The sequence below is a fragment of the Hypomesus transpacificus genome, chromosome 4 (genome assembly GCF_021917145.1).
Source record: "Hypomesus transpacificus isolate Combined female chromosome 4, fHypTra1, whole genome shotgun sequence".
Taxonomy (NCBI): domain Eukaryota; kingdom Metazoa; phylum Chordata; class Actinopteri; order Osmeriformes; family Osmeridae; genus Hypomesus; species Hypomesus transpacificus.
Window position 1 is genome coordinate 3,890,839 of NC_061063.1, and position 14,144 is coordinate 3,904,982.

Here is a 14,144-nt window from a genome sequence, read left to right on the forward strand (position 1 = left end):
GGCAGGCAGGCAGGGGGGGGGGGGGGGGGGGGGGGGGGGGGGGGCTGAGAGGAGGAGAGAGAGATAATACTCTTCCCCGCAGCTCGACAGGTTGTTGTAATTATTCCTCCTAATCAATGGCTGTCATATTCAGGGACATATACCAGCTGGAGGAAGACGGATCGATGTGGGCGGAGAGTTGGGTCAGCGAGTGAGGGGAGGGAGGGGGGGAGGCTGATCGATGCAGCACGGGTACGGACCGGCTCCCTTCTGCAGAGAGGGCCTCGCTCAGGGGCTGGATCTTACGGCGTCATACGCACGCGCACGCACGCTGATGTGCGGTATGACTGCCGAGCATCAAACGCGATTTGGTCGATTGATTTATGGAGTGGCTCCCTCACTCCGCCACTCTAAAGCCACACTTGAGCCAGCTGTTTTCCCCGGGAGCTCTTTCAAACGCTGACTCTGGCCCTGACCAAACACGTACGGCCTGTCCCTACTCATTACCCACCGCGCTGTGGGATCATGGGCCTGACATTAGGTGTGTGGGTGTGTGTCTACTGTATGGGAGTGTATGTGTGCATCTGTGTACTTGAGAGAAATAAATATAGAGACAGAGAGAGAGAGAGGGGGAGAGAGAGACAGAGAGAGAGAGGGGGAGAGAGAGAGAGAGAGACAGAGAGAGAGAGGGGGAGAGAGAGAGAGAGAGAGAGAGAGAGAGAGAGAGAGAGAGAGAGAGAGAGAGAGAGAGAGAGAGAGAGAGAGAGGAAGGGAAAGGGGGGGATGAGAACAGTCAGAATGTGCACATTTCTAAAACTAAGCCTCCTTAGCTAGGATGCTATTATTCTTCCTCTGCATGCCATTGCTCCTCGGACACTCTGTCAACGAGACAGCTCCTTACACAGACCTGCTGTCAGATAGAGAGTGTGCACGTGTGTGTGTGCGTGTGCGACGCGTGCAGCCGACAGTGAGTGACAGGGCCTCTCATCTGTGAGTGTTCTGAACGCGGCCCCCTAAGCGCGACACGGTGGCCGGTCCCCGGTGTCACAGCGAGCCGCATGTAGCGACGGCTCGGAGCTTGTCAGCGACCCGCAGGCCTGCGGTGGGACCGCCTGGGTCACCTCCCCACCACCTGGCCTGGCCCCTCCGGGTCCCTGACGGCCCCAGCACGGCCAGGGGTCTGCTCCGGCGGAGAGACACGCTCCGATTGGAGGCTCGACGCCCCTCCAGAGCCCCCTTGGCAGGAGAGCAGGAGGAGGGGGATTAGACGTTGCTGCTGTGTGTCTTTATGTGACGGAGGAAAGGAGCGTGGGGGGGGATCAATAGAGGAAAACAATGTGGTTGCAGTCCTCCGGCAGGGCTTTGCAGAAAGCTCACATTAGATAAGGATTAGAAATCTTCAGCCCGGCCCCACCCCTGGAACCAGCCACTCACTAAAAGGTCCCAGATCCAGCATGAGTCAGGGGTAGCCGAGGCTCCTGTCGTGACGTGTGCGACCGCCTGCTCGAGGTGAAGTTCCAACAAGTGAGCTGTCACAGTGGAACGGCCATGTTCGTCAGACCGTTTTACGGCACTTCACATTCCTTCTTCTAATTCCAGGCTCCCAGAGATGTTACTTTAAGGGGTTAGTGCTACAAAGAAGACCTTTTTATCGTTTTTTTATTTCTGGCGAGAGGGAACAAATGGGGGTGATTACTCCATCATCTGTCTATGCACTAATCATAGCTTCTATATCTGAACGAGAAGACAAAACTGTTCCTATCCAATTGTAAAAATGTAATCAGTTGGCCATTGTCTTTGGGCAGTGATGAGTATGGAAGTTTTATCAAATGTTCTATGCAATTAAAACACTGCTTCGAATAGGAATAGTCACTCAGAGAAAAGGCCAAAACAAAAACATGTTAAAAAACCTCTTACAAAAAACGATTTCTCACCACCGTGGGCATCCAGTTAACTTAGTCACGCACAAAAAAGAAAACATCCACTCAGAAAGGTAGCGAGAATGTGTCAATGATTACATAACTGATAAACCCAAACGGCATGTGAAAGTCTGTGAAGAAATTCCATGCAACAGTCTGAAATAGATGAGAAAAATGGCTAAGCTTGTGACACAGAAATGAACAGTGTTGGGGTAGTTACTCCCAAAAAGTAATAGATTACACATTACTAGTAACTTTTTTTAAGTAATGCCTTACTTTACTAGATTATTCACTGCTGAAAGTAACTAGTTACACTACTAGTTACATTACTTTTGGATTACTCTGTCCGTAACATCACCTGTGATGCACTTGCCAAATAACAATATATATACACCATATATATACCAAACTCAAATTCATATTATAATGAGGACAGATCTCTCTTTTATGCTTTTTAATACCACAAAGCTGACAAAAAAAGTTATGAACATCCTAACAACCTAAAAGTTGTGAAGCATAACAAGGCTGCAGTACTGGCAGTAAGCAAAATATCTCAAAATAACATAATGCTTAAAACTTTATATGGCAACATTTCCTCTACTATGTATGCTGCTACAAGCCTGTTTACCTCTGCTTTGGTAACCTGCTGCTGTTGAAAGTCAAGTCGTCGCTGCTTGGCTGGTGTCAGCAACAATGGCAACGGCAACCTTTTATCAGCGTCAGTGTCACTCGTTAGCTACTAGTCTTGAGTTAGCATGTTGCCATTGAAGATGCTTTGACAGATTAGAGGTTGTGTTTGCGGCGGTGGCAAGTAACGCAATACATTTTTGTATTAGTAACTATAATGCGATTACTGAAGTTATCAACAGTAATGCGTTACATTACTGCGTTACAGACAAATGTAATCTGATTACAGTAACGCGTTACTTTGCACTTTGTTACCCCCAACCCTGGAAATGACCCAGACAACAAACAACACAGTGCCTGGAGCTTTGAATACTATATGATTTCTCACAGACTCTTTTCAACAAATCCTTTTGTTTATAACCCTCCAAAAAAACTGTTGAAGGTGATTGATGGTGTAGGCCGAAGACTATAAACACCAGCAAAATCATTTTTGAAGTCTGGCGGCTGAAACGGTCATGTCACATTACTGGCTGGCAGTGGCACTTGCGAAGACACGCCGGAGCCTACCAGACACTCTCACAACGGCAAGCAGCAGCCAGCCCTGGGTTCGTTTAGATGTGTCATGTCATCTGTCTGACATGAACGAAAGAGCCGGCTTTGGGAAAACTATTGTTTCCTTTAAAGAAATCGATGATGGGGGGGGATGTTTGTTTTTATTTGTTTCTTAATAGAAAGCGGTGTAGGCCTTAAAGAGGTTGGGAAAATGTGTTTACAAGAAGGTAAGTAAGAGGATTTGCTACAGCTAAGCTGGGGAACAAGGAAAGGGAATGGAGGTCGAGGTCAGGAAAATAGCTCAGATGTTTCAGCCAAGCACAGCGCCAACATGAGAAAACACACAAAGAACATAAGTATGTGTCAGGATATGGTCCTTGACATATGCTTTTAGATAAAAAATACTTGTTGGTATTCGTTGTCTATCTCTAAAGCCTTCAGTGAGTTGTAGAGTGTTTTGGAGAAATTCTCCAAAAGAGAAACTTGAACTCTTTCTATCAACAGTTGAAGAAAAAAAAAAAAAAAAGAAGAAAAGTTTATTTCATTTATTAATTTATTTAAACCTTTTTCAGCTTTTCCTCGCCTTTCACAGTATGTAGGCTTGGGCCAAACGAGCTTTCCCTGCCTCCCCCTCTCCCCCCTCCCTCCGGTCAGAGAAAACGGATGTTTGTGTGCTATCTCTGCCTGGCTGGAGGAGTTATGATTTATCTGTTCAGCTCATCCAAACGGACGCGCTGACAAGCAGGATTGTTCTCAGCTCATGATAAATGCCCCATAAAAACATGCTGGCGGCCTCTTAAATGTTCCAGCTCTATATCCCTCCACTCAGCTAGCCTTACTGGGGAAACCCGGGAACGGCATGGCTGGCTCTAATCACCATATTAGAGCCCGGCGATAGGATCAGATTTTCAACGCAAACACAAAGCAAAACAAGTAATCCTTTCATGTTTGCTCCAAATTTCGAACGCGACCAAAAGCCCGAACAGCAAAATCTCCACTAAATAGCCCTGCGTATGCTGGGATAATCCTGCGCCGTGTTTCCCCACAACGTGGGAGAGATTACTCTCCCTTACGTGGACGTGGTAACAGGGACGACGGCGAGAACGACAATTCCGGCTCGGCTCGAACCTCCAGAATCCTCCGGCAGAAGTGTGTTTCCGTGCTGACACGGTGAGACGGCAGGGACGAGGGGGGGGGGAGGCCCGTCCGTCCCCGGCCCTGAGTTGACAGGGCGGAGGAGTGATTCGTGGGAACACGGGGAGCCGCACACTCCACCTCATCATCGCCTGCTTAGCTCCCGCTTGAGCTCCTGCCACCTCGGCCAGCTGCAGCGCTGCGCTGTGACTCAGCGCCTGACCCTAAATCACACCTCCAGCCAGGACGCCAGGCTTCAGGAATAGGCGCACGTCTTTCACTCCCGCCCGCCCGCCCGCCCACCTCCCGCTCCCCCCACCCCCTCCCTCTCTCTCTCTCTCTCTCTCTCTCGGTTCCTTCGCCCAGGTCCACAAACCTTTAGTGGGGGTGACAGACAGTGGCTGGATGACAGGGCTGAAAAACAAGCAGATAAATCAGTCTGCAGGCCTACCCGGGGCTCCTCCCCAGCACCCATCACTCAGCCTGACGGGCAGCACCTGACACCTCCCCCAGCACTGCCCATGATTTAAACCCGCCTCCCAACAACCCCCCCCCCCCCCCCCCCCTTCAACCCCCCCTCCTCTCGCCGAGGGCGCCATAACCGCCCCTACAGCTCTTTAGACCCCCATTTACCTCTTGGCTTGTTCATCATCACAATTTCCAGCCAACCCAACCCCCCCCCCCCCTCCCTGAGGACAACATCCTAGATGGGAAAGTGATTCTCTTTGGAGCAGGAGGGGGGGGGGGGGGGGGTCATTTTAAACAGGATTACGCTGAGCCAGCTAGGCAGACTTGAGGACAATGATAAAGATACTTTCCCCCCCAATATCGGGGTATCACGGGCGTTGGAATGTCTCTACTATACTGAAATGACACGACGCACGTGACTGTAACGGTGTGTTTGTTAGCAGCCATCTTCTGGCTAGCGTCGTCAGGGCTGAGTCAGCAGACCTCCAGCGGAGGGGAGGCCGGGGCTGGAGCCTGGGAGATGGGCCCTCGGGGGGGGGGATCAGGGCCGGCCGGCTGGGCTGATGCCATCCTAAGCCAGGATTTAGAAGGGCTTACCATTCCCTCTCCCACAGGCCCCATCACTCCTCTGGACATGACCGAGGAGAGCCGGCATCATGTTTGCTCAGAGCTGCACTTCTTAATTACAGCTATGGGTACCAGTACTGATGCTGAGTGGGTGTAAGTTGTGTGCGTAAGTGTGTGTGTGTGCCTATGAATGAGAGTGGGCTTCGCTTGTCGTCCTATTTACAAACGCCTCCACTCCCCATCTGTAATTCCAGGATGTTTTGTAAAGGAGCTGACAGGTTGGAATGTATTTGCCAGTAGCAGCAGCAGCCTGCATCATGTTGCTACTGGGCTCCTCAAGATGTCTTAAAGGCACATTACCTCGGCGGTGTCACTGGTGTATGCTGGGAGTCTACAAAGATTTGAATATTCCAAATGGCCATCTGTCTTCTGTGTGGGTGTTGTGTGTGGTTAGTGTGTGTGTGTTTGTGTGTGTGTGTGTGTGGGGGGGGTGGGGGTGAACCAGTTCAAAAGAACCATCTTATTAAATGATCTCTTGCTCTTTTACAGCTGGCTAGTCACCCCACTCTCTCCATCTTGCTGCTAGGTCAAACATTTGTTTTTCCATTCATGGGTGAATTTGTATTCCGTTAAGATGGATTCCCAGTGGCGGGCTCTTGGTAGCAAGGGCAAAGTCCATGTCTCTCTCACTCTCCCCCTCTCTTTTTTCCCCTCCGTCCTTCATTGTTTAGCTACACAAGCCAGGACTTCAAGAGGGGGGGGGGGGGGGGGGGGGGGGGAACTGAGATGGCGTGGAAGGGAACCTTCGCACAGAGTCAACAAACTATCAACAGCATGGCCGCTGTTTCACTTGCGTTCAATTAACTGATGGGGAGATTCTCACCAGCACATTAGAAAAACGGACACCCGTCTTGCCGCCTCAGTGGAAACTCCGGCGTGGCGCGCTGCAGTATGCTAGCTTGGCCCTGGTAACCCCTGGGAGAGGCAGGGTTGATTGGCCATGTGCCTGTTTATTTAGCAACACAATTAAGCTGACACAGATACTCCCAACACTAGGTGTGCCACTTTGGCTTTAATCAAGTTGTCAGACGAGGAGCTGTAATCAATGAGGCTATTTGCATGAACGCCAGGCTGCAAGAATTGCCTCTGCCACCTGTTCTGGCACCGGTAGAGAGCATGTTGAGCCACAACTACAGTACGGCAAGAGTTGAGGAACGACCAGAGCCAACATGGGTGAACAGTTTGTTAACACTAAACTTGCCATTTGGGGGGGGAAAGTCGGGAATAAGACGATATGAGCGTCCTTCATGAAAGCTGGCCCATTGAAAAGTGGATTCACTTCCTATCACATGCTCCCCCCCCCCCCCCCCCCCACCCAAGGAAGTAGCTGACTAGCTATCACAACCGTTTAATGTTCTCCATCCCACACAGCCGCTCGTCGCTCTCGCTCTGACTCATGTTTCTGAGGACGGGAAGTACCCCTCAAGGTTTTTGGGAACGTCACAATTGTTTGTCACGGATAATTAGGCCGACCAGCCAGTAACCTTCAGAAACACAATAGGGGAGAATAACAGTCACACACCAAGGCTGCTCGCTTGACATTTAGACAGAGGTGTCTGGGTTCGCTCGCTCGCTCTCCTCATTTTTTGTACCGGTCTGTGACACTGGACACACTCGGGAATTCAACCATTCTACTGTAGATGTCTACATCTCAAATGCCCGTCCATCATGGAGTTTCCAGCATATTCAAAACAAGAATGACAGTCTCCATCTAGAATATTTAGAAGAGAAGACGTTTTCTACAACTTTTCACACGGCAACCTGCTTAACAACGTCGGCTGTAGAGATGAAGCGGACACAAGGACATACAAGCTCTGTCTACCTGTCCATTACCTTGGAATACTTCAAATAATTATTATTTCCAGTATAGAAATTCAGTACTAATAAAGGAATACATCATTAATTATATTAAGCCCAGCATTATTACTTGTGAGGAATCAGGTAGTGAATCCTAGATTAAGTCTGAGTCACTGAGCTGAGATAGGGAGGGAGTCTACCCACAGGGTGAATCATTTACTAATAGCTGCACAGTATCTCCCCCGACCCCCGTTTAATAATGATACACTCGCAAACAAATGCAGGGACACATAGCACTTTCTGACACTTTCCGTGTTTTCCCCTTTATTGGAAAAGTGCATGATCAAATATTCATGGCGCGCCGGGCGTGAGAAGGGTTTATTCACAAGCTGCAGGGAGGACAAAGTGCTGCCTGGCTGAGAGAGGCAGGAGAATAACTGTGGAGAGTCAGATACCTACAACGTACCCACAACCGACAACACAAAGCTCGCCGTTGTGAATTCACATGACAGTAGAAAATTTGTCCCTTTTCCAATGGTAGCGAGGGAATGCCGGTTCTATGACCTTCGAGTGAGGGTCACTGCAATCATGCTAATGATTCAAGGCTAATTATTTTTGGAGTCACAATTCTGGTCGTTGGTTCCTCCGGGCAAGGTAAGGAGGATTATTAGGGACACAGTCAAGACTTCAGAAGACACATGTCATCCCTTACCTGGGCTTCATCCCTGGTAAACTAGGCCAGGATGAAAGAGAAGAGGCTCTGTAGGGCGCAGGATGAACACGTGTTTCCCGCTCCAGATGGGAAATGGATTTGGTGCTCTGCCTGACACGAACGTAACCGGAGCGGCGCTAATATAGTGCCGCGCTTTGAGGACAAAAAACACTGTCCCAAATGAGTTTGTTTCAAACACAGACTGATGGGGCGAACAGCGCGGCATGAGAAGGTCCCTAAGCACAGCTCTGGGACACTCGGGTACAGGAATACTCCTTTAACAAGGTGGAATCTTCCCATTAATCACCTCCCTGACACAGTCATCCAAACAGAACAGCTACGGTAATAAAAGCTTCCGCTTTGGCCTAATGATTTTTCTTTTTTATGTTCATCTATGGGGGAAACACTGGAAGCCATCAGTGGGCCTTGTGATGGTATTGGCAACGCTGATGAAGGCATCTGTGGAACGCTGAGGTAAATTAACTTGGCAATCAGCAGGGCAGAGGGCTGCCCAGGAATCCATTCTATGCACTTGGTGCAGTCTATTAGGACATGTGGTATCACCTTCTAGCTGCCGCCTGGCTCTTAACAAGCCCTTCGGGTCTCCTAAGGGAGAACCACAGCAACATGTGACCAGCTGAGAGATGGGGCATCATTAGATCAACCCGAGGTCTTCGACAGACGAAGACCTCGTCCCCAGGAGTCCAGTGGCACCAAATCCATACCCAATACTAGAAACAACAAGGGATTGGTCCAAATTCTGCTCAAACTAAAACAACAACGCCATGAAAACGCACACTGGGTAACCCATCCCTGGGTTCTTTCGTTTGGCTTGAGAGGGTTTGGGGCCACAACTCCTCTCCTCCACGCCGAAGGTCAAGTTCGCTATCGTCACCTCTGATCGTGCAATTAGCGCCCCATCGTAGACGTGCTCACCGCGTCGACACCCATACACCGTGACTCGCCCCCCAACCGACGTCCCCTCTCTGAGTGGTCGACACCCATACACTGTGACACGCCCCCCAACCGACGTCCCCTCTCTGAGTGGTCGACACCCATACACTGTGACACGCCCCCCAACCGACGTCCCCTCTCTGAGTGGTCGACACCCATACACCGTGACTCGCGCCCCAACCGAGCAGGAGAGCCAGGGCTGACCGACCAGAACACGGGCTGACCCCTTCAAACAGGACGTGCTCGTCTGAACCAAACACACCAAGAGCCTTCGAAGATCGAGCTGATTTGGTATTTGGTTGGCTGATGGCAGATGGTGAGACTCATCTCAACTCTCCCCTCCATGTCCTCCCCTGGGCGCTTCGCACATTTCCCAGGCCGCTCTCCGCACGTTCTCAAAATAACCCTGTGCCCATTATGAATGCAAATCAGAAACATGGCTTGAGACCAGTGCTGGCAGGGGGTTTGTGTGTTAATTGCCAGGTTTAGTGAGTTGTTTGGGTTCCTTGACGCCGCCGTGATTGACACGGCGAAAACCTAAACCTCCTCCGATACCTTGGAATGGCAACGCGTACCTACCTGGACGCATTCACTGGATGGGAAATGGGCAGTGGAAGGAGGTGAGTGCTGGAACACTATACGATGAGGCATATCGTTCAGGAGATGGGATAAGGAGAGGAAACGTGTGTGTGTGTGTTTGTGTGCGTGTCAAATAAAGACAAAAGGCCACACCCCCACACGGCCGGTGACTCACCCCACTGAAGAGGTGCCAACTGCAGGTGCTCCAGGACCAGCTGGTTGAGGACTCCCTCCACGCTGGCCTCCCCGAGCCTGCGCATTGACGGGTGGCCACTGGTTAAGGACTACACCTTGAGAGCTTCTACCATGTTCAGTCAACACACACACGCACACTGACAGAACATCCTGTACTTTGTCACGAGCAAACAGAAAACGTGCAAACTCAACAAGCCAAAAGACACACGCCTTGATAGAGTAGAGGTTCTCTGTGTAGCATGCAAGGGGAGTACGCAGACTGAAACATCTACTCAAGACATTCTCGATAAAAGCTCTGTCAGCGTTGAAAGGCACACTGCCGCTGTATGTACCGGCATGCTACATCGTGAGATCGAGAACAACGGGAGATGGAGAAAGGGAAGGAGAGAGAGAAGAACAGAGAGAGAGAAAGGCAGACAGAAAGGAATGACAGACAGACATTGATAGACAGAGAGCGAATAAAAAGAAAGAAAGGGAGTCTTTGCACGAACTCAGAAGAGGCTGTGGCCCAGAGGTTAAGACAGAGGCTGCAGGCCTGGGTCTGCCTGGTGACCCTGCTGTTAGAACAGGGCTGGGGGGCCATGGCTGCGGCTGCCATTACGGAGAGCGTAGTTCAGTGAAGTACACTGTGTGCAACATTGTGTAGATGGAAGCATGCCTCCTCTGAACGAAAAGCGCCCCTGGCTTATTTTAACACTGGGAAGTACAGCACAGTACATTGGGAGTGGAGTACAGAATGACACCTCCCTGGCAACCAGGTCAAAGGTCAGCTTCTTCTCATCTTGTCTCCATGTCCTTTCACTGTTGTTGTTAACACTTGATTTTGTATTCTTCAAAAGTATTGGTACTTTTATGAACGTTTACTGTGTATTCATTTTTCAATCACTTGATTAGTAATTAAAGGGCTGAAATTAAAAAAAGGGAAGCAGCCTAATAAAAATGTTTGCTTTGAACCATCGCCGGGGGCGATTATACTTCCTATTGTGTAATCAGTCGGGGAACTACAGAACACAGCTTTGAGAGAGAGAGAGAGAGAGAGAGAGAGAGAGAGAGAGTGAGAGTGAGAGAGAGAGTGAGAGTGAGAGAGTGAGAGTGAGAGTGAGAGTGAGAGAGAGAGTGAGAGAGAGGGAGACAGAGAGAGAGAGAGAGAGAGAGAGAGTGAGAGTGAGAGAGAGGGAGAGAGAGGGAGACAGAGAGAGAGAGAGAGAGAGAGAGAGAGAGAGAGAGAGAGAGAGAGAGAGAGAGAGAGAGAGAGAGAGAGAGAGAGAGAGAGAGAGAGAGAGAGAGAGAGAGAGAGAGAGAGAGAGAGAAAGAGAGAGAGACACACTGTGTGTGAGAATGAGAGAATGTATAGAGTCTGAACTCTGCTGAACATTAGAATATCTTTACCCATTTATACCCATATTAATAAAAACATCTGGGAAGTGAGGCGAGCCGTTGGTTAGGCTGGGTAGATCCAGCTGCTGCTACTGAACACACATCCCACATCAGGAGTGGCTCCTTTAGAATCACATGCTTCAGTTGCACCGATGCTGCCGAACACACAACAAGCTCCAACCTGCTACAGGTGAGAGGAGCATCCGGAAAACCCAAAACCCAACAGAAGGCTGTAACCAGTTCCCCTTCCACAGCGCTACCAGCAGGCGGAGAGCAGAGAGCCGGGACGGACATGAGGTGAGGCCGATGAGGGGAAGGGGGGCGAGCGAGCATTGATTTGCAGCTGTTCCCATCCCTGTCAGTGGGTGGAGCCAGGGGGGGCGGGGGGGGGGTGCTTGGCTCGTTTTGGGGTGTTTACGCAGATGTGGTACACGACGTGTACCAGCCGGGAGGAATCCCCTGCCCTCTCTGACGCTGAGGCCCTGACAGACTGACTCGCTCCTGGCCTGGCTGGTACTGAACGTGGTGGGCTTGAGGACCCAGGAGCAGGGACGAGGCTGGTGGCCCGGAGGGGCCTCTGTGACAGGGACTGCCGCGTGTGAACTTGGAGAGCCTCTCCCAAAGGCTCTCCTGTTTCGTCTTCTCCGCCTCGCCACCTCGGACTCGCCCGCAAGCTGCTCTCCGGTCGATCGTCTATTTTTAGGCGACTGTTTTCATCGGGATGGAAATAATGCACATTGATTTTCAATCGGGATTATGTCAATAAAAACAATCAAACGAGCCCGGATTGGTGGAGACGTTGTCTGTCAGTTTCTAATGGGGAACCGTTAGGAATGTCACTAGTCATCGCCTGTGCCGCCCACACACTGCCAAATTGCTTGTAGATAAAACCAACGCACGTCATCATGGGAGTGTTTTTGCATTCATAAACTGGGAAATAATATGGCAAGTTCAAACGCTTGGGTGGACTTGATTAATAATGAGTCACCCCCCCCCACACACCTTACTATGTGACAACACTGTGTTTTGGTAATTGCCACTTCATTACTTGAGGGCTGGAGGACAGATGCCTTCATGTCCCCATGCCCAGACAGCCCAGCCAGACACATGACAGGAACCCTGGGGAGCATCTAACATGGGAAATCACTGGATCTCACTGGATATATATGTATCATTTATATACGGTATATATATGACCCCTTCTGTAAGTGTCTCACTGGGATGTCAGCCTTCTCAATGCATGAAGTGACCAGGGAGACAGAGTTGAACACTTTGGGGGGGAGGAAGGGGGGCGGGGGGAGGATGTAATGTGGCAGGACAGCAGACACTAATTCTGATTCCAAGCGCCCGCAGGTCGACATGCTGACAATGATGTGGGTCAAAGTTCAAAGGGAAGCAAGTCCAGGACACACCTGAATGCCAAGGATGTGGCACGGGGGAGAATACCTGAACACGCACGCACACACACTCCAAATATTTGCCATACGCCTTGCCATCTGTCACAGCAACAGATCAAGCCCGAACGCAAACTGAAGGGGCCTCCAGATGAGGGCTCCAGATGCCTGCCTAATAGCGCACAAAGCAACATTGACAACGTTTAACATGTGTACAAGACCCTCACAGAGCACGTAAGGCGTTCCGCTGAACATCCAGGGTTCTCCCCACCCTCCCCCCCCCCACACATCACCCTGGCCTAACGTGTGAGCCACAGGAAGGATATGATGTTCCACTGGATGCCCAGCTTGCTGTTGATGTGGCAGCCGTGGACGTGCCTGCGCTCCTCCTCCAGCTGCTTGGGGCTGACGAAGCGCGTGGCCTCCAGGGCTGGCTGGGGCAGGCTCTCAAAGTCAAACTTGTCCACTTGGATGGCCATTCTGCAGGGGAGCGGGAAGAAAGACGGTCAAACACACACACACACACACACACACACACAAAGAACACACACACACAAAGAACACACATGTGAGGCTATCAAGGTACACTCCTTCTCCTGAAAGAAAAAAGCTGCTAGTATTTTTTCCTTTTCTTTTTTGAGAATAGGGGGTTTTTAAGTTAAAACTTGACAAAGGCCAGGAGATGTCAGCTCTCAGCTCCCGCTTCGAGTCAAAGCTTTTAATCGCACCACAGATGGCAATGCAAGAGACACATGTATTACACCTTTCTCTTCAAGCCTATGAGAGATCAACAGAAAGGATAATTGGGGCCGTGTGTGGGTAAAGTTTGCGCTGAATGATTTATATCCAAATTTCATTTAAACAAATGAGAAGCCGCTAACTTTTTGCCTGGTGCCATTCATCCTGCACTGTTGTGAGTGTTCTGGCAAGAGTCCATGGACCCCTAATTCATTATTTATCTGGTATGAGCAAACACCCTAAGGCAACCTCCCACCATGTGGTGTGTGTGTGTGTGTGGGGGGGGGTGTGTGTGTGTGGGGGTGTGTGTGTATGTGTGACTTTTGTGTTTAGTTTTTTGATTCTTTATTTATAACAGGAGCTAGTGAGAGTTTATCGCCCAAGGTAACAGCAACGTGTCATATCCGGGATTCAAAGTCTGTCCGTTCGGAGGAGAGCTGAGCACACTTGCTCGCTAATCAAAACGAAACACCCCAAAAACCACTAGACTAATTGCCTCGGTCAGCTTCCCTGTATTCCACTCCAAGATAAAACTAACAATTGGATGCAGCGGTACTGTACATTCACAGGCACAGTTCCCTCGAGAATGGAGTGAAGTGAGTGAGAAGACCAAGATAGTAAGAGAGAGAGGGAGAGAGAGACAGAGTGGAGGGAGGTAAGAGGAGAGAAATGGAAAGTTGGCATGGTGCTAAGCGAGACGGACGGAATCACATTCACACTGTTAGTATAGCAACCTCACTGCTGTTTGCCGAGGCCAGTTAATGGACACCAACGGCAACGCCAAGCCCAAAATGCACTGGCAGCCTCCTGTGGAGCCGTCCTGAAAAATACTAGCGCCTGATTGGCCCTTTTTTACTTTTGAGGGGGAAAAAGGTGTGGTCTTCTGTACCCTCTTCCGAAAGCGCCTCTGCCCAGTTGAGAAGGAGGTTCCTGTGACCTGCTCTCCTACACACTCACACACACACACACTTACATGCATACACGGACACGCCCCACAGTGATGAAGTACACCAACGTCTTCGAAAGAAACCCACCCCCCGACGAGTTCACAAAAATGGCCAAGCTTGTGTCAGGTTGAACTGCATCTTTTAT

At 50.2% G+C, this 14,144-nt stretch overlaps 1 protein-coding gene across 2 annotated transcripts in view; it reads right to left on the minus strand.

Annotated features, from left to right (window-relative positions):
* trappc9 (trafficking protein particle complex subunit 9) overlaps positions 1-14,144 on the minus strand; it is a 116,836-nt gene that overhangs the window by 31,925 nt on the left and 70,767 nt on the right. For both annotated transcript variants that reach the window (XM_047018524.1, XM_047018523.1), the window contains 2 exons: positions 12,641-12,794; positions 9,524-9,614 (listed from right to left, as the gene is read on the minus strand). In XM_047018524.1, the coding sequence (XP_046874480.1) occupies positions 9,524-9,614; positions 12,641-12,794 (245 nt within the window). The remainder of the gene's footprint in view (positions 1-9,523; positions 9,615-12,640; positions 12,795-14,144) is intronic.